The 24,071-nt window shown below is 41.1% G+C and overlaps 1 protein-coding gene across 1 annotated transcript; it reads right to left on the reverse strand.

The window, feature by feature from the left end:
• Positions 1-214: 214 nt before the first annotated feature.
• golga4 (golgin A4) lies at positions 215-23,770 on the reverse strand. Its single transcript, XM_038737186.1, is given in 26 exon segments — positions 215-916; positions 1,044-1,130; positions 2,075-2,172; positions 4,181-4,256; positions 4,628-4,696; positions 4,892-4,912; positions 6,613-6,693; positions 7,311-7,432; positions 7,883-8,004; positions 8,144-11,898; positions 12,349-12,504; positions 12,613-12,711; positions 12,865-13,043; positions 13,132-13,201; positions 13,203-13,280; positions 13,600-13,683; positions 15,313-15,503; positions 15,631-15,781; positions 16,125-16,223; positions 16,309-16,365; positions 16,446-16,493; positions 16,629-16,946; positions 17,071-17,139; positions 20,313-20,414; positions 22,226-22,303; positions 23,525-23,770. Coding segments are annotated over 26 exon segments (6,456 nt in total). The 5' UTR covers positions 23,756-23,770; the 3' UTR covers positions 215-901.
• Positions 23,771-24,071: the final 301 nt, after the last annotated feature.

The following is a 24,071-nucleotide window of genomic DNA, read 5'->3' on the forward strand; positions in this document are numbered from 1 at the left end:
TCAAAGGTGACCCTTGCTTATGTGAGCTGTTACCAACAGGATCATTAAAACCCAGATCTGTTGTGATGTCTGCATCCCACGTGTCTACGTCAACAGGATGTTATCATACTTTATCCTGTGTTAGACAGGCTAAACAATGTAAAACCAGGCAGTGAGATAAGATATTGGAACGTAAAACACTGTCCAATAAGAAGGATGAAGAAATGACAAAGTGTTCTGTAAATAGGATTTAATCTGTTAATCTGAAAATGTATAGGAAGTCATATAGTGGCCTATAGTACAGTTTTATTATCATAGTACAATTTACAGTTTTTGTGTTTCTGTCAGTGATAGTGACAATATACAAAGCATAGAAAAGCTGTGTTAAACAAACAAGGTCCAGAGGCCGGTATATCTTAATGTGGTGTGAGTGCACAGTTAAAGGGTCGTTTAGAGGAAGTAATTCAGACAACAGCACAACACAGAAACCCATAAATCAACTGACCTGTCAGCATCAATACGTAATGATATAATTTATTGCACAAGCCAATCTGTATAAACACATTCTAAAATCAAAAGACAACAATTCTAAAACATAAATTAAACCTAATTTATTTAATTAAACCAGAGTAAAACTGGATTCATGGAAGATTTTTGTTTCCGGCTTATTCTCCAATTCCCTCATACCTTTAGATATATTCTCTCTCTCTCACACACACACACACACACACACACACACACACACTCTCTTATGTCCCAGTGTGATCTCAAACACACACATACAAAACATACCCACACACATACAGAGTCATAAAATGACAAGAGTCGCAGAGAGAGGGGCTCGATCAAATCCATGGCAGTCTTCCTCTTTCAGCAGCAGCAGCAGATTTTCATCCAAATAGGGCTCTTATCATTCAGACACTCATCGTAACCATGGCTGTGGAGGGACAGAGATGGAATTAATTCAATGACTCATGCAGTTATCAATAAAGAATTGTAGTCATGTGTTTTTAACTGCAAGAGGACTGAATGAAAGTATCCTCAGCAGGTAAACAGATGCTTACAGTTGTTTTTGAGTCTTCTTTGTCCAAAACCTTTTGCGCTTGGTCCGGAGGAAACTTGAGCATAGAGGTAATCACTTTGGCCATCGTCTACGGATTAGGAGCAAATAAATTAAAGCATTTAAAAAAGCTTGACAATCATCATTTAAACATGTCTTTATTTTTGTGTCACATTTCAACATCCCTTTAACAAACACCAGATACACCAACACTAACCCCCTAACTTTTGACAACCATGATGATTTAATCCAATCAAATCGAGCTACTGAGAGCATCCGAGCAATTGAAGCCCAACAAGACCAAAAAACAAAAACCAAAAAAAAAAAGACAGGGAAAGAAATCAACTCCAAGCCTATCTGCCAGGGTGCATGCATTTCCCCATAAACACAAGGGATAATCAGTAACAGGACCGCTGTGTCGGAAACCTAACCGCTCAACTAACACTAAACAAGACCAGCATGTCTTTAAATGGCAAATGTGCGTCATGCAAGATTTATGTGCTAGTAGGCAGCCCAGGGGACATCCTGCACACAGGGGAGGTCTGCCATGTTGCCATAAAGACTAACTGTTTGTTTCGGAGCTGGGAAAATCCTGCTGACTTTAGGACCATGTCAACAGCACTGTTAATGAGGGAGATCGCTGTTAATTTTAACCAACAAGACTGGACACAACATGACTTTTATATGGCGTCCAACATGGTCTCACATTTTGTGTGGCAGATGGACGTACTCTGGGACCCAGTAAACAAAAAAAGGGGGACTGAGTCTCTGTCGTCATCAGCTATTATTTTTATTTGGTGGTTTTGAATTGGTTGGTTTAATTTATTGACAATAGACCAACAAAGTCCTGGACTTATTTCTATCTGTGTCCCCGCTGTTTTCATAGTCAACCAACCATTCATTCATCAAGATAGAGAAAGGCATTTCATGTCTGACATTCAGAAATACCAAAGAAAAGACTAGAAGATTAAATCATATAAACACACAATCACTCAATGTTTTTTTGTGTAAAATAATGTAAGACAAAAAGCATACTTTTGTTTCCCGTCCCATCATGTATTCAAACAACACTTTCCTCAGGTACTCCATCTCAGTGGCTTCTGAGAGTGCATCAGTGCTGTTGAATCCAGGATCTGCAAAAACAAGTAAAAGCAGCCACATGTTTTTAAAGGAGATAACGCACCTCTGGAGACTTTCTGGTTAAAAATATTGTGTTTTTTTTTAAAACACACACACACACACACACACACACACACACACAGAGTTTTATTTATTTATTTTAATTTTTAATATAATTTATTTTTTAACACAAACACATATGCTTTGATTACTTTACACTTTAATTACTTGTTTAATGAAATGTATGGGGTTGATTGTTCTTATGTTGTATGTATGATGCTTTGGCAATATTGTTGTTACACATTCATGCCAATAAAGCTAATTTGAATTGAATTACAGTGAACAAACAAAACATTGCTAAATCAGAATGCACTTCTAATAACATTTTTGTAAATGTACAGTGTTTTTTTTTCTTGTCTAGTTTTAAGTAAGACTAGCACACAACAATGCCCATCACTGTCAAGTAATTCAGATGAATTCTGACACATAAAAAAATAAAAGCACAAAAACAACCCAGGGCATCTTGTTTGTGTTGGCAAAGATATAGAGAGACACCCTCTTCACAGGTATGGGTTCAAATTAAGCACCAACAATAAGCACAGGAAAGAATGTGGAGGCTCAGCATGAGCACAATAATAACGTAAGAGTCGAAGAATTAACGTTTTAATTCTACGCCCAGAGCTATAGCACCATTATAGCTCTGAAAACTATGAATGGGAAACTGTGTTACAGCATGGGTAGGGCTGGTAACACTTTAACTGCTGCTTCTACCATTGAAATATTCCCATCAGCTTTTTCATATGGAACAACACCCACTTGCTCTCTGCTTATCTGGAATAATCATTGCAATGACAGCAAACGTCCCAGTGCCAAGAGAGGCCGTGCGATTGGAGGACAGGGAAAGGTGATAGAGAAGAGCAAACAACTCTTTGATCTCTCGCGTGAAGTAATGGGTCACCAATAAATCCCAAAGCCTTTGTGCTGCTGACCCCACGTAGCCCCAGCTGAGCCTGGGCAACCATCCCACCACCTAGTGAGCTACAGACTTGAAACCAGATATTGACCATCTTCTGATTAGCCCTTCTACCTGGAACACAGATGTAGATGATTTAAGTAGGATTCGTAATGAGTCAAAGATTTTCACTAACAAGTACAGCAGTCCAAAGGGGCAGAGTAGGCATCAGGTTGGATATAGCATGTGTATTAATGATATAGTATAATATAAAGGAGATTTGAGAACTAAAAGTCTGTGTGCTGCGGGGTCCTGTGTGGGAAATGTTATGACCACAATCTGCAAAACCCATTAAATCCAAGGATGGCTTCTTCACCGCCCCCCTTCTGACAGCCGATTCTCTTTATTACACCAGCAGGGAAGGTCTAAGAGGAGGGTAGAATTCATTCTCCCCCAGTCTCCCAGTTTCCCCCTCTCTCTCTCTCTCACACACCATGTTCAGTTTATGATATACTTGAGGATACTACATTGACTTACAGTCAGTACCTAGAGGCCTACCCTGACCTTAACCACAACGGTTATATGTCTAACCCTAACCCTTACTCTGAGCTTAACCAAACCCCAATTATAACCGCAGCTCTAATCTTAACCAGAAAGCTAAACATCATGCTTAGTTGGCCAAAATGTCCTCAAAAAGCACAGTTAAACCAGACCACACACACACCATCACACACGACTCAGGATCTGCATCTCTTGTCCCATCTCTGATCTAAGAAGGTAGGCAGATTACTGGAAGTGTGTCAAAACGCCAACTTGGAGATCCTACAGAGCAGCTCCGCTCTTGGGACAGTAACTTACTATCAAAATCATACGTTAACACAATCTATAACTTTATGTTATGCGTTAAAAATTACAATAAAAAAAGTTAGGTGACCTCTTGTAGTGTATGTAGTTTATTGGCTGCCCATGACATTGTAAAGTGTTCATTTTGCATGGCATCTTTCTTGTGCTGACCTAAAAGTAAACTGGCTCAAGAAGCAGAACTAAGTGATTCATGGTGTTAAGGTTACCTTTGAATGTGCTCCCAAGATGAGTTACAACAGTCTTACGGTGGAAACATTTAATCTTGTCCTCCAGCGAGTGAATCTACCATGCAGAAAGACACAAGCATGCACAGATTAATGATTTTCTTTTAAAAAAGCTCTTTGACCCCAGTGGGTTAATTCTATGCATTAGCCTAATTGCCGCATGGTACGAGAGCACAGCATTTTGTTGATCATCCTTGGGGGATGCTTGTGAGGATGATGATGATGTGTGAGAAAAACTGTGGGAGGTGTTGCTCTAATTGTTTATAGGGTTAAACCAAATGTAAACAGATGTGCTGTGCAATTAAGTTGATGCAGCAGGAGAGCAGTGGCTCGTCTTGCTGGAGGCCACAGAACCCTGGGAATACAGTGAATGGGATTTGCTGTACACTTGTCCCATCGAAGAGCACACACACAAGGCCCGACACTCACTCTCTCCACAAACTGCTGCTCCTTCAGCCGAGCCTCACTCAGCAACGTCGTCTTCTCGGCCAGCTGAGCCTGGGGTAGGGGAGGATAGGAACACTGACGTCAGTGTGAATTGGAAGGTTTAATGTGGAGACAGTAAGGCAGTGAACAAACAGTATGCCTTTATCAGTGATGAATCTTTCAAATTGTTTGACAATGGTAATGGGATTAAATGATTTGTATCCTAGAAAAAGTGACACCAGTTGATACTGGAACCAGCAAACATACCTGTAGATCTTCCATGGTCATCTGTGCCCGAATAAATAAGAAAATAGGGAAGATACATTATGTTAGAATAGAATTTAAAAATAACGCAGGTGTAGTAACAGTAAACTAATAATAAATACATCCAGTCAGCTTAGTCATCATAATAATTACAGTACATAACCTCTGTAGATTACCTTTGCAGTAAAAGTCTGATAAAAGAAAATAAATGAAAAGACCAAATCCAACAATCCAACAATAAATTGATCCTACAAACAAGTACTGTTTGCCTGATTTATCTTATTACTTTTTCCGATTGACTTCCACTGTTAAACTATTAAAAACACATCAGTCGCGCAGGGTGTTCCTTCAGCATGATGAACGCAGGCACTGTGGTTTATTTTTGAAATCAACCCCACACACACACACGGTACTTGCTGGAGCATCAAATGTGTATTAATCTACCAGTGAAAATAGTTCCCAACCAAATAGGCAATTTAGCCCTATTTGAGTAATATTTTCTAAATGCTACACCATCCAGCTGTTTTAGCTTCTTCTTCTTTTTTTTTTATGAAACTACATATTTTTTTTATGAAACTACATATTTCTGTGACAAGTTTTGGAAGCCACATACAGGTGGAATAAAAAAGTACTGGAGATAGACTAATATGGTTTTAGCCTTTTTATGGTATTATTTTAGACAATTACAAAAATATGGATCATCACCTGTCGTATTTTAATTACACAGTAGAATTAAAAGGACTGCCAGTGCACAGACTAATCTGGACTCGTAATTCTGAAAGAGTTGTTGGTCTGCTGTCTCTGTGGAGAGACACACTGACCTGCTGTCGAAATGAAGAATGGTTTGTGAGGCCCATAGAAAGGAAAGGCCTCCCTGAGCATAAACCCATACAATCCACCCATAAGGTTATTACCTCACTAGGGAAAAATGCAGCAGAGAAGGCAGCATAATTCTCCGTGTGCATCTGGACACAGTGTAAAAAGGTAGAAGAATCGGCGCAGGGGTCTCATGGCACCTCAACACCTGGGTACAATGTCTCACTGGAGTAGTTTTGTCCTATCTGGCCCCATTCCAGTATGCACATCTTGCATGTGAATACTGCTGTAGCATAAATCTAAAGCCTAGAATCACCTCGTATGATGATAATTGAGAACAGGGATTGAGGCTGGCTGCTGCCTCACAATCTCCGTTTCCCTAGGAGAACATTCCTGAGTGATTCAAACGAGCTTCACAGGATCCAGCGCGCTTTGGAGAGCCGCCACACGACCGGAGCGAGAGACTGATCAGAGCAAAGTATGTAAGCAAATTGTCCCAGAGCTCTTAGACGGAATCTTTCAATTACAAAGCAAGACATAAGAAAAGATTAACCTTGATGTGAACTTTAAAATAATAAAAGTTATCTAAAAGGGCCTGTGGTACGGACACAAAAATGTGTCTGGATTCATGAAAACGAGTAATGCTTCCATCAGATTCCAGTCTCTTCCCGGAGGAGAGGGAACTGAAAAGAAGTGATTTCATACAGCCATAGTGAAGTGACTTATGATTTCAACAGAATCACTATATAAATGTAGTCTCGTACATGATGGACTTTAATAGCTGCAGGTATTAATTTCTACATCTGTATAAACGGAAAAATGTCCCCAGTACATCAACCAGTCGTGACACCAATCACAGATGTTTGGTGACCTGGTGAATATGTACAGTGGGTCAGCCATGTTTGTACCTCAGAAGGGCCCTTTCTTTGCAACTCCTCCAGTTCCTTCTGGACCTGCCACACTCTGTCTCCCATCTCCTCCTCTCGATTCTGGAAAAAAAATAAACACAAGAACACAGTCTGAGTCATTTCCTATGTTTCATCTCAGCATCACAGCTTAAGTATGTCGGTCAAGTCACTGCATTAGTTCAGACCTCCCGCCCTTAATTATGTTTGGAGACAGTAAAGGAGACAATTTTATACCAGCCTCTGACTGATCTTGAATAACCATTTGATTGAAGATTTTTTTTTTTGTGTTAGACCAGTGGTTCCACCAGGGAGCGGGTCGCCAGAGGATATGTGGAAAGACTGTGGATTAGTAGAATTTATGATTTGATTTTATAAAAAGTAACCACTTATTAAGTCTGCTGTAACACACGTTGTGATTGGGAGTGTGTGAAAAGTAGTTGGCATGCAAGCAGAAAACCTGAACCAGCTTATATAATGTAATGGATGTACAGTTGAATAATTAGAAAAAGGTAATGGATAAATGGTTGAGATAGTTAACAAAGAAAACTGCTTTCGACTAAGGGAAGCTGCCAACAGTGGTAGCGTCCAAATAGTGGGTGAGGTGGATCTCCTATCTGCAGTAAACATATAATTATTATTTGTAATATATTTTTAGAAGGATGTTTTCAAGCTTCATAATTTTACAGAACCTGTATAACCTGCTCGTATGTCTGAACAGTTCTGTGCAAATCCTCCTCCTTCTGGGCAATCAGCTTCCTCAGCTGACTGGCTTCCTCGCGATGGCTACTGATGAGCTCTGCTTCAACACTCTGGGCCTTTGCTGTGTCAAGGAAAGGGAAAGAAGCCAGAGTTAGCACATAAGAAAAGAAAAAAAACACCCAAACTCATATTCCAAACCGCTCAGTCACATCCCATCTGGCATGTAACATAATTTAACCACAGAGGAAACAAGGAAGCATGGCAATTCAGGCACTCCGTTTCCAAATGCAATGATCCTTTCATTTTGTTCCACCCAGTGTCGAGATTATAAAAACGCATCATATTTCCGTGTCGTTATTTCGCCCTACTGTTGTACATGGAAGTCAATCACATTCACTTTGATTCTGCATTTTAAAGGCGGTTGTTCGGGGGCCTAAAACATTAGTAGACCATGGTGATTTCACCACAACAAAAGCAGAATTATTCCAATCACTCATATCCCATGCTTGAATAACACAGCTGTAAATCTTGTCGGTTTAATTCGATGGAGAACTATTTTCTGCTGCCTCACCAATGGCCTCCTTCACTGCTGTATCAAGCTCCCTCTCTTTCAAAGCCATTTGCGTGTTGAACTCCCGCATTAACTGCTTGATAGCAGAATTATGCTTCATTTGCACATCTTCCATCTCCAGTCTGTGAGGACAGACAGTAAAGGAAATGTATTAAATTAGTATGGACACCACGATCATGTGGCACCACGTTATTTACAGACAAGTAATAAATTCATTTTTTATAAAAGATTATTACGTTCAATTTGACATCATAAACTTACTTTAGCTTTGTCTCATTCTCCTCTAAAAACTCTTTCTTCATGTATTCTAGGTCCTGTTCATGCTCCTTCCTCAGTAACCGGAGATCTTTCTGTAGCCTGGTGAAGTCCTTCTGGATTTTCTCTTTCTCGTTCCTCACCTGATTCAGACTGTCCTTAAGAGACTCTAGAGAATCGGTGTCCACTTCTGGCATCGTGGAGTGGTTTTCCATTGCGCTCTTTGTTTGCTGCACGCTGCTACATTCAACCGTCATTGCAGCCTCAGGTTCTAATGGATTCTGGACCTGCGTAATAGTTGCCTGATGTTCCTCGAGCTCAGCATCCTTCTCACGTAGTTCTTCTTTCAGACGATTTATTTCTGCAAGAAGGTTTCCATTCTGCTCTTCTGCTTCTTCCAGCTTTGCCTCGATTTCTTGTAGCGCCGATTCAGTTTCTTTGAGCTGCCCTTGTTGTGCTACATCTCTCTGAAGCGAGGACAGCTTCTCTTCATAAACGTTTTTCAGTTCCTCTAAAGACTTTTCTTTCTCAAGCCTCTCAACACTCAGAATCTGTTCAAGTTGTTTCTCCTGCTCTTCCTTGAGATTGATGAGAGCTTCCTCGAGTGTTTTTGTTTTCTCTTCCAACGTGTCCGCGTGTTCTTTGCGGGCCATTTCACTGCTCTTGACTTCCTCCAAGCTGGCCTGAAGAGTCTTGATCGTCTGCTCTTTCTCCTCGAGCTGCGAGGTTAGCTGTTTTTTAATCTGACCGATTTTCTGCTCAGCTTTCTTCTTCAGCTCCGATACTTTCCGAGCACTCTCCGCAGACAACTTCTCCTCACTTGCCTTCAGACTCTCCTCTTTGCTCTTGATAATCTCGTCCTTCATCCTTTCAAATTCCTCCCTTTGACTCTCAAGCTTGTGTTTACACTTTTGGTTGTCTTCCTCAAGGGAAAGTAATTTTTCTGCCATCTCCTGCTCCACATTACGCTGCATCTGGGTCTGCTGCAGCTGCTCTGCCAGCACTCTCTTTTCATCCTCCCTGATGCTGTGCTGCTGTTTGAGGTCAGCTGTGAGCTGTTCACACTCTTTCGTCTTTAAGGCTAACTGCTCCTGAAGCTCACCAAGTCGCCCTATGCAACTCTCCAGCTCCTGGTTAAGCCCGCTGACCCTCTGCTCCTTCTCGCTCAGCACCTGGTCCATCTCAGACTTGCTGATAGACTGATTGTCAATACTTGCCGTCAGCCTTTGCAGAGCTTCGTTCTTTTCTACAATCTCTCGCTCCAGCTCGTCAAGCCTGGCCTGTAGAGATGTAATAGCGTTGTCATTCTGGGTGAACTTTGCCTCTGCCTCAGACAGACTGTTCCTGAGTGCATCCGCCCGCTCTAAAGCAGACTTTCTCTCCTGCTCCAACCTCTCAATGGTCTCCTCAATTTGTTGTCGCTCCTCTTTATACTGCTGCTTCAGCTGATTTATGGCTTCCTCCTTCTCTTTTATGCTACTTGCTAGCTGATTTTTCAAGTCGCTGACGGTGCTCTCCAAGTTTCTGATATGTGACTCGTTTGTTTTCATACTTTCTGATATGATTCTGTTTGCTTCACTCAACTCCTCAATTTTCTTAACTTTCTCGTTGACAGACTGAGAATGATTCTCCTTCTCATGTGTTAAGGCTTGGACATGCTCCATGTGAGCACTTACCTGAGCATTCACCTGTTCTAATGAAATGCATAGATTCTTATTCTCCACCGTCTGCTGGCGGAGACTCTCCTCTAAAGTGCAAATTCTATCTACTTTAGTAAGGATACTGTTTTTGAGATGCCCTACCTTCTTCTGACTGCAGAGCAGTCTATCTTTCAGCTCTTTCAATCTACACTCAACTCTTTGACAGAGTTCATTAGATCCACACTCTACTTTAGATTGAAAATCCTTACAGCAATTCTCCATTTGGTTTTGGATCATTATTAACTGCTGCTGGAACTCTGCTTTCTTGGCTTGTAGCTGAATGGAAGTTTCCTCAAATTTATTCTGCAAGTCCTCACTTTCCTTCCATCTGGAACCTTCCAGCGCTTTAAGCTGCTTCTCTGTTTCCTCTAACTTATCTGACAAGGTCTTTAACCTCTCCCTGTTCTCTTCCTTCGTTGTTTCGAGCTTGTCTTGGAGGGAGTTTCTCTCGTTCAGAGCCTGGTTAAGGTTCCTCTCCAGTGACTCCATTTGCTCTTTGAGCAACGCTTCACCCTGAGACAAACTTTCAAGCTTAACCGCCGCTTCGTTGAGCTCTTCTTGTAGCTTCTGCACGGTGGTTTCGCGAATCGCCAGCTCCTCCTTTAAATCCTTAATTTCGCACAATGCTTGCTCGTTCTCCTCTTTTCCTCTGCTAAGTTGCTGGGACATTTCCTCCAGTTCCTGAGCCTTCTCCTGTAGTATGTGTGAGTGTTTCTCCATTAATTCTTCCTCCTGCTGTCCTAACTTCTCCTGCCAACGGTGCTCCAGCTCCTCAATCTCATGCTTATGGCTGTCATGTAGCTTCTCCAGTTCTTCCTTATGGTTGGCCTGCAGCTCTGACATTGCGCTGCTGAGGCCTTGGGAACTTTTTTTGGCCATCTCTACAATTTTCTCTTGAACTTGTTGCTCTTTCTGCTGAAGCTCTTTCTCCTTTTTTGCAAGTTCCTTCTTCATGTTTTCTTCATTCTGCTGGATCTTTTTCTTGAAACTCTCGTGCATGTCTTTGGCCTTCTGTTTAAACTTTTCCATTTTTGTTTCCTGTGTCTTCAGCTTAGCTTCCAACTCTGTTGTAGTGTTTTTCAGCTTTTTCTCATGGGCCGCTTTTTCCTCTTCCATCTGTTTCTTGAGGCGTGTTTGTTCTTCTTGCTTAGTGTTCAGTTCTGCAGTAAATGATTTCTCCTGCTCCAACAGCTCATTTTTGCTCTGTTGTAATTGGTGCTCTAGTTCTTGAACAGACTTCTCTTTTTGTTGACAGTCATTCTGTGCCACTTCCAACTGATGCTCCAAATCTGTCAAATCCCTCTTACACTGATCAAGATCCTCTGAGAGCTTACTTAACTGTGCATTAGACTCTTTCAGGCTCTCTTTTTCCAGCTGGGACTGTGCTAAACGCTGCTGCAGCTCCTTCAACTCCTTAACATTGACATTTAATTCTTGTAATTCCTCTTGTAGTGTTTTTTCTCTATAGATGTGTTCCTCAATATCCTTTTCCTTCTCCCTCAGAACAATCTTCAAAGCTTTAATCTCCTCCTTCAGAGTTTTCTCCTTACCTCCAAGTGACTGCTTCTGCTCCTGTTTGGTATTTTCGAGCGCTAGATTGTGCTTTGCCACCTGATCCTGAAACCTCTTCTCATGTTCCAGTTGAGCTAAGCTATGAGCCTCTTCAGTTGCCACCAACTTCTCTTCCAGAAGCTGTTTACGCTTCAACGCCTCAGAAAGTTCAGCGCAAACGGCCTCTAGCTCTGCCTGCTTTGCATCCAGTTTCTCTAAGGTTTTCTGGTTCATGTCCTCAACATGTGCTTGGAGCTGGAGTTCTTTATCTCTCAGAAGGGTCTCCACTTCAACCCTGTGTTTTTCCTTGAGCTCCTCAAGAGCAGCATTATGCTGCTGGGTTAGGGTGCCCTTGTGCTTTTCCAGCTGCTCGTGGTGCTCTTCCTCTAATGCCGAGATCTGCTCTTTGTGTTTATCCTTCAGCTCGTCCAACTGACTGGAAAGTTCATGGGTCAGACTTGGTCCATCTTGTGAGACCTTCTCCAGAGAGCTTTCCAGCTCCAATATTCTCTGCAAACACATACATGGGGGTTGTTAGATTATTCTGTCTGTAATTCTGTAATTTCACAGAACTGTAAACACCAATGGTCAATAATGAAGATGCTTTTTAAAAATGGAACTGTACTGAATCAGCAGAATATCATAAAGAGAGATGGATGTGTGTGTGTGTGTGTGTGTGTGTGGTATTTCTAGACACTGTGACAGGACTTATATCTACTCCTTTTTCATTTGAAATTACAGTAAAAAAAACAACATTTTGTCAATTTATTACAACACATTTATTATGCTTTGCAGTAAAATACGCTCAAATATTTACAGTTAAAAAGTATTACTATTCATCAATATTCATTACCTGGTTCATTTATGTATTTCAGAAAGTAATAAGTATTAGTAGTAGTAGTAACAAAGATTTGAGCCTAAAAGCATTCAGTCAGCCCCAATTAATAAAACAAAACTCACAGTTCTCGCAGCTTCCAGGTCCAACTGTATCTCTTTAACCTTGTTATCAGCTTCTGTCCTCAGAGCCGTCTTCTGTAACTCTACATCCTCCAGAGCCAGAGAAGCCTGCTGTTCTCGCTCTTTGGCTAATTGTGCAAACTCCTCTTTGCATTCCTCCTAAATAGACAAGTAGCACATACATGTCAAATCCCAAAATTTAGAAGTTACTGTTTTTTTATCTGATTTACTTGATTATGTTGTAAAATTAATTGACTGAAAACATACCACAGCTTTGCTGATTCTGGCACTCATCTCTTCTTCTTTAGCAGCCAAAGCTTCACTGTGGAGTTTTTCCATATTGGCTACAGTTTCCTCTGATGCTTTCTAAAAATATTATCAATATTAACAATTAATTAACAATAATAATAATAATAACAAATCTGATTGATATAATGCTTTCTGTGTTCACAAAGACACTTTACAAGGCAATATACACTGTAAATATAAATATCAGAGCATTAAAAGTCACTTCCTGACCTTCATGATAGTGACAACCTCCTGTTTGACTCTTGTGAGTTCCTGCTGCAGACTCTTCCTCTCTTCTTCACTGGCCCTTTCAATTTCTTTCACTTGCTCTTCCAGCTGAACCTGCAGCTGTTTTCGGGCCTCCTCCGCCCTCTGAGCTACACCCAGTGCACGCTCAAGTTCTTCGAATGCTGTGAAAAAAAAAAAAACACCCACGTCATTAACATAACTAGAAAAGACATTTTTTCCTGCACACTTACATAAGTGGATTCCACTCACCTGATTTCTCAGTCTTTTCTTTCTGTTCCTGCAATTCTTCTTTTTGGGCAGTGGCCTGCTGGAGCCTGAAAGCGCAGCTGTGCAACCTCTTCTTCTTTCATTTCCAGCGTCTCATGCATCTGGCGCTTTGTCTCAGCAATGACCATGCCCTGAAAAACAGCAACACATGAAAGAAAGATCAACCTTGTACAACTGTATGGACTGAGCAAATGAAGTGACGCTGATTTTGATTTGGTAAGTGCTATCTCTGTATTTTACACCCTCAACTCAAGCTTTGCGCCTGCAACTGTTGCCTTACACAGATCTCATGAGCCGCTGTCCAGTCCTGCAGAGCCGGGGTCAAAGTTTAAGAGAAACAATCTGTGACCAACTCAGTGGCAGAGTAAAAAAACATGTACATGGTAGTTTTCTAACGCACCTGAATCTGTAGGACCTTCAATCAACACATAAAAAAAACTCCTGGCCCACCTTGTCCTGCTCCAGCTGTTCAATGAGGTTCTTCGCATCACGCAGCTGAGTGATCAACTTAGTCTTTTCTGTTGTGTGCAGCTCCTATAAAACAAAGCATTTTTTGACAGAATTACAAATGAGAACGTCACATGTTAGGACAACCATATATGCCACTCTACATGGGGCCATTTCAGATTTTTGGACTCATATCCTGTATATGCTTTGGCTAGATAAGATGTTTTCTGTACAGATGTTTTCTGTACCACCCAGGATGCCTCACCCACAAGCTAAATAACCAGAGAGCACACAAGCCAAGCTAAACCAACAAGTCGACCCAAATTACAGCCCAGTTTAGCAGCAGTGGCATGTAGTAGCTATGTCTCTGTGCCACCACTGTGTAACTAGTGGTTACTAAACAGGAAATGCAGGGCTGACGGTATTTCTCAGTAGTTTGATCCATGTATGCAACAAGGCATGAGTGTCTCCGCAGAAAAAAAATTGTACAACAAGTTTGGAAAATGTATAATTTTACTGTGACTATACAAAAAAATCTAATACGGCATACAATATTCTGTCAACCAGACTGTAAAAATCCCTGAGCTGAAAGTCCGGAATCGTAGACAGATGGTCTGTTTTATGGGATATTTGTCTGAGGCGGGGGATGGGCACTGCCCGCCTTGCAATTCCAGGATGCCTTCATGCTGCTTAAGAGGGCTAAACGCATGTTAACCTCTGCACAGGAAAGGCCCTATTCCCAAACAGAGTGCAGATTCAACACAACAATTATGGCAATAAATGGAAGCAAGTCAATCAACATACAGTCACATACAAGCTGTCTATTATCACAGTGTCTTTGGACCAACAAACATTTATCAGATGCCGCAAAACATCAGAGCAGCTATGCACACGCTAAACAAGCCGATCATACCACTGAGGCAAAAATGTTTTGAACTCAATGAAAACAATGGTTCAGTCATGTCACGATGACATGAACCCTCGTCCTGGAGCTCGGCCAAAGAATTTGGATGTTCGGACTCTGAGAACCACAGAAAACCACTGTGTGTCACCGAGATAACGGAGTCACATCATCAATGGACCATAAAGACTCTGGCAGGCATTTTGCAGCAAAATTAATGACCCTAAACACACTGTTCAGTCATTCGCTGCGTCTCCGCCCAGCCCCAATTTAATTAAACCTCTTCATAATTACAGCTTACCGCCACATCAATTTCTAGTGAGTGGCTGTCTTCAGGAAAATGCTTTGAAATATCTGATTACATTGTACTTTTGAATATACCTTATTGACACCGTGATGTCCATAAGCAGATATTATCTAAAATGTATGAATAATGTCCACATCAGCCCCTGGTGGCTGGCTGCAGTGCAGGTCATAAACCCATCCAAGTTAGTGGATGGGACATGGGCTAAACAAAACGTTTTTTGTCATTTTATATAGATTCAAGAGTTTATTTATCTGATAAGTTTGGTTTTAATTAGTTATTTGATGCTATAAAAAAGGGGGTTGAGTCAGCTGGATGTAAGGGCAGGACTTCGATACCACGATTCCAAACCCGATCACTATTGTGTAGACTCTGGCTTCAAATGATCAGTGCAAGATGGCAGAGGAAGAGGAAGTGGAGACTTGTCATCCATTTTTAAATACAGTCAATGTCATAGTATGTGAGCGATCGACAATCATGTATCATTGTTGTTAAAACACAGGTTAGCCACCTTAATCTTCTCCAGCTCCTGCAGCCTCTCCTGCAACTGCTCCTGCAGAGTTTCATTCTCGCTGCTCAGCTGGGCGCTGCGCTCCTTGTGTGTACGCATCACTTCTTTGCACTTCTGCAGTAGGTTTTCCTGCCTCTTCACTCTCTTCTGTAGAGCCTCCATAAGTTTGGTTGGATCAGTGCTGCCCTCTCCTGCCCAGAAAATAAAATGCACAGGTTAAAAAAATAACACACTTATAAAAGTCACATACACACATACATACATGTTTTGCCTTTTCTCCTAACCAAAATACTAATATAAGCATATGGGTGTGCTTACCCTCAGTGACTTCAGCCTCTACTCCTTGCTCCTTCAAAGGACTTTGTGAGGAAGATGTAGAATCTAAAGCATCTTCAGATTGAGGGACATCTCCCCCAGGTGGAACAGCACCGTCAGGGGCGCCCTTGACTCGTTTCTTCAACAGAGCAACCTGTTAGAGCAAAAAGCACACAAATAGTGAAATAAACCTCTGACTACATTGGTTTAAGACCCAAACCTGGCATTATTCCATGTATGAATAATTTTGTACATTTAACTTAACTATATACCACTTTCTAATATTGTATCTTTGCGTTTGTTCCGTGCATAACTCAACATAGTTTGTGATTACGGTGAGTGTATCTTTTTCAAAGTCAAACTGGATTTTATTTTAAGTATTGTCAAGGTAAAGAGTACATTTCTGCCAAACATCAAGTCGTTCTTTGCTGGCTTTAAATCCTGAAAGCTACTGCTACAGAAAAAAAACCTATCCATGCCACCACTCATCTACTCACCTGTGTTTGGAGCACAGTGATCATTTGGTCTTTCTCCTCCAGCGCAGCATCAAACTCGTCCTGTAGGTGTTTCTTGGCCTGCTGGTCCATTTGAAGCTCCTGGAGATCATTCAGTAAGTTCACTCATATGTAAAGTTTTAATAAAAAAAAAGGAAAACAGAGAGACGACGACACGCAGCCATACCTCCCGCAGCTCCCCTATCCTCCGCAGAGCTTTATCTTGACTCTGACTGAGAATGACCTGTGGGGAAGGAGAACAGAAATGAACATCTGATCATCCTGGGGAAATAAAATATTAGCCAACATGGTAGTTGAAATTACCTGTGTTTTTTCTTTATCTCGTTGTACTGTGCGGTATGCAGTAACTAGCTGCAGGGTTAAAAAGTAGAGGTGAGTAAAAGGAGAATATGTTAGTACACTTGTATGGCTATCTGCTATACACTAAACAGGTTGACACGCTTAACATTTGAATCTTCTAGGATCCATTTTCTGTGCGACTCTCACCTCTGAGTACTTCCCCCTGTACTTCCCCAGGCTACTCTCCACTCTGAGCAGCCGGTGCAACAGCTGCTCTTTGGAAAGGGTCTCTGCAGATCCTGGTGGCTCTTCGGCCTCACTCTCAATGTCCGAGGGGGGATCATATGTGGGGGTGCCCTGGGGCTCGTTTTCTCCCAAAGGTGTCAGGGAGTCACGCGATGAGCTTCGGACAAGGTTTTCTTTAGAAGGAGAGCGGAACAGGTTTTCTGCCCGACTGGCGCCGCCGCGAATCAACGACTCCATTGAGGGAACTTTTAATTGCAGTTTCTGGGTAAATGACTCTCTCTATCGGGAGGAACAAGAAATTGCATGAAACGCTCATTATAAACATACCAAAGAATGAACAGCATTATAACTTCAAAAAGGAAGATAAAAAGGAAGTCGGAGAAGATGAAGGTAATAAACCTACTTGAGGAGAAGCACTTTCATCCCCATTGATGCTACCTCTCGGGGACCTTGCTGGTCCTTTCGAGGCACTCTGCAGATAAACAGACATTATGAGACAAAGGAAAACTGTGCTAGTGAACTTGTCCTGGGCCAGTTAGTCATCCACACCCAGCGTGGCTCTCCCTGATTACTCTGGAGGGAGCAATATTAGTATTGCTGGGAGCAATGCAGGGGCAATGGGTACCCTCATGCAACTTGGAAAAAACAGAGGGGTTAAATACATAAAAGAAGGCATCTCTACTGTACGTTAAACAAAAAGGGTTAAGACTAGACTCTACAGAACAGCCATGAGGTCAGAACAAACAGTTAAAAACAAGTAGGAGCGCCGGTATTTGAATTAAAGATGCTGGGCAAGTGCTGTCACATGTGCAGCTGTATTACAAGAGCACCAGAGCGGCGTAACTCAAGTAGGTGCATATTGAGCAGCTTAGTCGGTTTAGTTGACTTGTTAGAAGCAGGATCAGAGTAAGCAAATTTTCTCCTCCCTTGTCCAGCTCTGAGCTACTCCTTCCTCTGGATTATTGTACAAAAATGCATTTCTGTTCTGTTTATTTTGGAAATGTTCTCAATGAGATGGAGCTCACTTCCAGGATCTGTATCAGTGGGTGTTGCAGTTTAGGAAAGGTTTGCTTTTTGGAGGTGGGCGGAGTCTGGGTCTTTTTCAATTTGTTCAATCGAAATTTTAAATGTATTTTCAATATACGGTTTAAAGGAACATATGTTTGATATAGTGAATGTGTAAGGGAAGCACTATTTTATTTTATTTTTATTTTTTAAAGTGATATTATCTAGAATGGTTGATACTGATGAACTCAGAGTTTGTAAGACAACAGACTTCCTTCTCACAGGTTTATGTGAAGGGATAAAAGGACAAAATGTACTATTTCACCATGTGTGTTATCCCATGTAGATGTCAACTTTGTCTACAGTAAACCAAGACTTGAATGCCTCTTCTGTTTTAGTACTGCATGACCAAACACTCCACTTCTCAATTCTCACAGTCAACAAATGACTGACTAAATTCACAGTGGTTCTGAAACCAAAATCCTGTGACATTAGTAATTACACCAACTACAAATTTGATCAAGTACCAACACAAACATTATTCCAAGACACAGAAAGATTCCTACAACTCTTAGTCAAATGACGAACACAGCTGGCAAAACAAGTTTGTACCTCCAAAATAAAAAAAATGAATGAGACAGTTTGATGGGATTCCTATCACTACACTGAGCAATGTTGATAACATTTTAATAAGATGTAGATGGAACATGACAAAGACATTGAGATGGATTTAAGATATCTGTGGTTCATCACAAGAGAAGATCAATTCAGTACAACAGAGTTCAAAGGTTTTAAGCTAACCTGTTAAGTATAGTGCAATTATAAATGTTCCATTCAGTTATATTTATCACAGCTATAATTAAGAGTTACAAGGCAACAGAGTTCAAGCCTCAAACATTGATTTACTCACTTTCCTTGCATGCCCTTTACTGACACAAGTAAACACTGACAACATTATTCACATATCACTACTGGCCTCAGTAGAAGAAGTTCATAGATTAAATGCGCATTACAGGAACTGTAAATAGCAAGCCAAAATCCCTTTACAGAGAGTAGTTAGTTAGTAGACTTGGGCGGTATCAAGGTATTATGCAATACCAGGGTATTTAGGAATCCAGGCGGTATGACTTTCTGTCAAAAATAAAGATGCTCCTCTTTCTATTAAACTGATACGGAGATGCTGGACTGACCTGATGTATTGTAGCTGCAGCCTTTATTCACTGAGAAGCTGTAACCTACACTGTACATTTCCTGTTAAACTCCACTGCTCACCTTTTCCCTCCACACCCTGCATTCACTTGCTGCTCGCTCGCTTGTTTGAGCGACTTGATGGCGTCTGCGAGTGGTGGGGATAACATTTCAGGAGTAAACAAGAAAAAAAAATAAAAAAGAGCCTCTGCCCCCGTTTGGCAGTATAGTGCCGATGATAAAGATGAGACAGCCAGCACGGATGAAGCTGTGTGCACATCATCTCCAGTCAGCCCACTGATGTGTAGGTATCCGCGGTAGAATGGCACTTATTCCCCATCTATTTATTATTCTATGGGCCATAAGTATTTAAACCCAGCAACACTTGTCTAAGTAAGCTAAGTACATATTAGACACACAGCATTGTAGACTAGACAACGTCAAAGTTCTCTCTGTGTAGCATGAAAGGACTAAAAACCTTCCACCCCCCCGTTATCCAACCTGATATTTAATAATAAATAGACTACCTAGTAACTTGTCATACACGCTATAATGATCACCAGAAGCTCAGTTATGCATTTATTTATACACAAATAACATCATATACCGTATACCCTGGTGAAATGCCAAGAAGCTATGAAGGTATAAAATAATTTTAAAAAAAGATACCACCCAAGCCTATTAGTTAGTAGTCAAAACACAAATATTTAAATTTACATCAAACAAACATTTTACATTACATGTTACATCAAACAGAGACATACACAATGGTAGCTAAATGAATGTAAGGTATCCATTTAAAATCTGTTCACAAATGATGAATACTTAGTTGCCTTAAATGTTGTTTTCCTCTAGTCCTCTTACTGTCTCCACATATGAACACACATCCTCTAGTTTTTGAGCTCCACAGTGGCATCTACAAAAGGGGCTCCGGTCTGTTTGTTTACTTGGAAGAGTTACGAGCAATTTAACATTTAAACTGCTTCAAAAGCCTGCCTATAGCTTATGAAACATCAACTCTCCAAATAAACAGACTTGTGGGGGAGAAGGGGTGAAGGCTATCAGGCAACATAACAGGGTGTTGAGGGTCTATAAAGCAAGCAACTAAGGGTGCCTACAGACAAGGGGGCAAGATTCAATTCTGTGACAAATAACTGAAAGGTAGGGCAATAAACCAACATACAGTAGAAAGCACACAAGCTTCTATCCCACAATGTAAACCATTACTCCCATTAGATGCAGGGTTAGCCTAGATATGAGATGCCTTCTTGTTGCTAATTCCAAAGGAAACAGGAGACGGAGAGCAGGGAACAAGCTGTCCCTACTTGGGCCATGGGTGTCTACCGATTCCCCAAAGCCGCGGAGACGGGAGGAAGGAACAGGGCAAGAGGAGGAGGAGGAGGAGAGGGATGAGGAGGAGGAGGAAGAGACAGGAAGTGAGGACAAACTCACCACACTGGCTACCTGGGCCGTTTTGGGTCGTTTTGAATGGTCCAGAGCAAAGATAGTATACTCAGAGAGAAAAGCGGGCTCTGCTATCATCCCAGCCAGCATCTGACCCCGTCAGTGCAGTAACGGGACGAAAGGTTGGGAAAGGAGAGGAACACAGAGAGCAATGAGAAAAACAAACAACACCATGAGTGTGAAACAGCGCTGAAGGGAGCGTCTAGCCAGACTGTCCAGAGAGACTGACATGGATGGAGAGAGAGAGGGAGAGGGAGAGCGACTACGTGGTACAGGAAGAAAAATTTGAAAAACTGGAAAGTGAAACAATCAACATTAATGTTATGAATAACAGTTTGACATCTCTGCATGTAGTCTTAAGTTAGCATGTTGTTTTTTAAAAAAAAAATAGGCTGCCTCCCATAATCAAATAAACACCCTCAGAGACGTCAAAGCGTTAAAGATTTGTGAGGTGAAAAAAAAAATAAAAGATGCTACGATGAGAAGAAGCTTGGGGGCACATGAGCCCAAGGTACAACAACACATCTGTGCTTCCAAAGGACGATGGAGAAAGAGTATAGAAACCTGACCAAAAGGGCCCTGGTCACTATTCCAGTTTGGGCTCTGCAGTGTTGAAATGGTCAGGACCTCAATGCCGGTCTAGCACTGTCTAATGAATCAAAGAAGTATTGCATAAACTTGACCGCATAGACTGGGTGGAAAATATTGCAACACATCACCAGAGAAACAAACACACTGAGAGGAGGATACATCAATTATTCATACACGTGCTGAAATATGGTCTGCTCTTAAAAAACGCCCTTCACAGCGTCTCTAAATGAGAATCTCTCTTGGGCGAGCAGCTTCAGTACAAGAAGAAAAAAAAACTTGTGTTGTGCCATTAAATGAGCTACTCTATGTATATTGTATGAAATTTTATTAATGTTGCAAAGCTTTTTAACAAAAAACCACATTATAATAATTGTACAAATGCTGTTAAAGACGAACATCAAAGTGCCCTGGATTAAATCCAAGTTTTGACTTCATTGTCCCATGTGACAATACCTGCAGTTAAATGAGAGACTTTACCTGTACATCATCAGTTATCACAACATTATTCTGGCTCGTGTGTTCTCATGTGTTCTAAGAAGGATGTCATGATAAATCATCATCTGTTGCCTGAAGTAAAGGAACAGCTACAATTCATGAAATATGCTTAGGGAATAAGGGCAGGGAATAATGTGTGTCTTTCCTTATATTAACAAATTATGATCAGTCTCAGACAGACAGTTGAGGTTATTTCAACTTCCTGTGAGAGTAGATGATGAGCAGTGAAAATAGCCTACACTCTGAAAATTAAAAGCACCACTTGGTCACTAGGGTTGAGAATCACCAGAGGCCCCACGATTTGATATTATCACGATACTTATGTCACAATATGATATTTTTGTGATTTTAAACATATTGTGATATATTGCAATTTATTACCTTTTTCCAAACTTCAAACTGTGTCCCCAAAGGAAAACTCTTTTTTTAGTGAACTGAAAAAGCAAATGATTATTATTATTATTGTACCAAAAAGTAAAATTCTACAATTTATATTAAAAGATCAATACTTGACGTCCGGGTATCGATACAATATTGCCACGGAAAATATTGCGATCCTAAGCTGTATCGATTTTTCCCCCCAGCCCTATTGGTCACTGATTTACTTTCACTTTCACCATCAAAAAGGCACTGGTTTGTTACTGAGGGAGCACTGAGCATTATAAAACACATGACAGATTTTAGGGGACTGACATGAAACGTTACTCTGCATTGAAAATTAAGACTACAAGCTGGGGAGAGAAAATGGCATTGTCTAGAGGCTGCAGTTTGAAGATATTAAACATGTATCCACCACAGGCCAACACCACGCTCACCTCTCGGTCACTGGGAGAGGGTGTGCCATCGTGATGAAAAGGGGGGGTTTGGCTGCTGCGCCGGTCTCCACTGCCCGTCTGTAAAAAAAATAAAACATTATTTGTACTAAAAAAAAAAGAAACACAAAATCCCTCTCCCTAAATTACACACAATCATTACGTTGCTTTTCTATCTCTAAGTCTTTTGATTCCCTGACATAAAACAATTTGATGGATCACTGTAATACTGCCTCACCTAAGCCATCTTTTCTTGTCATTATACCTCACTGTTCTCAGTCTTTACCTTTTAACCAAACCAGCTTAATATGCTGGTTCTTCAGCAAGACAATTGGTGACATGAACTGCAAACTGAAATAAACTTTAAGTAACAAACTGTAGTTTGCTCCACACATGGGCCAAGTCGCATTGAGAGCAATTCAAACCAATAATAAAAAGGTAGAAAAAGAAACGTCATGCACTTTGGAAAAGGGCTTTTTGACATCTGAAGCGACTTGAACACAATAACTAAAGGTTGGTAAGCCTTTTCCAGATATAAATGAGGTTTGACAAACAATGTGTGGTTTAAATAATAAAGCAAAACCAAACAACAGAGCTCTAAAGAGACCAAATCATCCGTGTTTGAATTACAGAACAGTTTTATCCTAACATATGGAAATAAACAACAACAGTAACAAAGACAGTGAACCTGCCCAGCAAGATGATGATGATGGACCTATTCTCTATACTGCAAACTGTTAAGCCCACGATAAAGCAGCTTTGCCAATGATTATTTACTTTAACTTCCAAGATGAAACCTCTGCGCTAGTTTCTCTGACCTTTTATATCCATGTCCTGCGACGGCAGGCGTTTTGCACTGACTGGATTTGCATATGTCAAATAAAGCTGCCAGCTGAAGCTCATGCAGGCAAAATAACAGACATGCCCATATAGTTGTCGATTATAAGATTTCTGGCTAGTGTTATGGATACAACACGGTTCACAGCTGGCTGCCCGTTGGGTTTTTTTTGATACCTGGAACGAGACATACCAGAGTTACAAGTTTTCCTGAACGCACCTTCCTGGCAGGAGCTGCTGACAGCCAAGTTAAATGACTTAGCATGGTGCTAACGATTAGAAGAAATCGAAAGGGCTGACCTGACAAAACAAGTTAATTAGTTGCCAGCTAATTAAGCTTTACTAAACAATACTTTTCGACGCACCATCAATAACGTCTGTGAAAACACTATCATCTTTAGCTAGCACTTCAGCAGTGTAAACAGATGTTAGCTTAGCTATTTAGCTCCAAGCAACACAACCGACCTGGGCCTGTTGGGGCGACTGCGCATTCCTCTGCGGTGACTGCTCCTCGTTTATCCTCTGCTTAAGTTTTTTAAACATCTTGTCACGCTGATGTAGCAAACAGCCGACGAGCAGACGACTACTGAGGGACGGAAAGGTATTTCGTTTTTGCTGAACCTGGCATCCAATCCTCCGCGCTGTACTTCCCTGTTCGCTTCTGATATCCAGCAGGTGACCAGACTCTCTGCGCATGTGCGGCCAACGTGGAGGAAAACTGAAACGTCAGAGTTAAAGGGCCATTCAAGGCCAAATCAGCTACAGCGCCATCTGTCCTTGGAGGGACAAAATCCTGTGACTCCTGAAGATGCTTGATCACATGTAGGCTGGCATGAAAAATATTTTTTCACAGCAGTATTGTAAGAGCAAGTGCTTCATTGTTGAATTTGTGCAACAGTTTTTATACAAAATTTAATAGGATCTGATATTGGGTATTTAATATTCGTATTTCTCTGATGATACCTGTGACCGTATTGGTTTGAAACCTTTCTAAAATTAAGCAATAAGTAGG

The sequence above is a fragment of the Micropterus salmoides genome, unplaced genomic scaffold, assembly GCF_014851395.1.
Source record: "Micropterus salmoides isolate LMB-PRFRI ecotype aquatic unplaced genomic scaffold, ASM1485139v1 Ms_hic_scaffold_22, whole genome shotgun sequence".
Classification (NCBI taxonomy): Eukaryota; Metazoa; Chordata; class Actinopteri; order Centrarchiformes; family Centrarchidae; genus Micropterus; species Micropterus salmoides.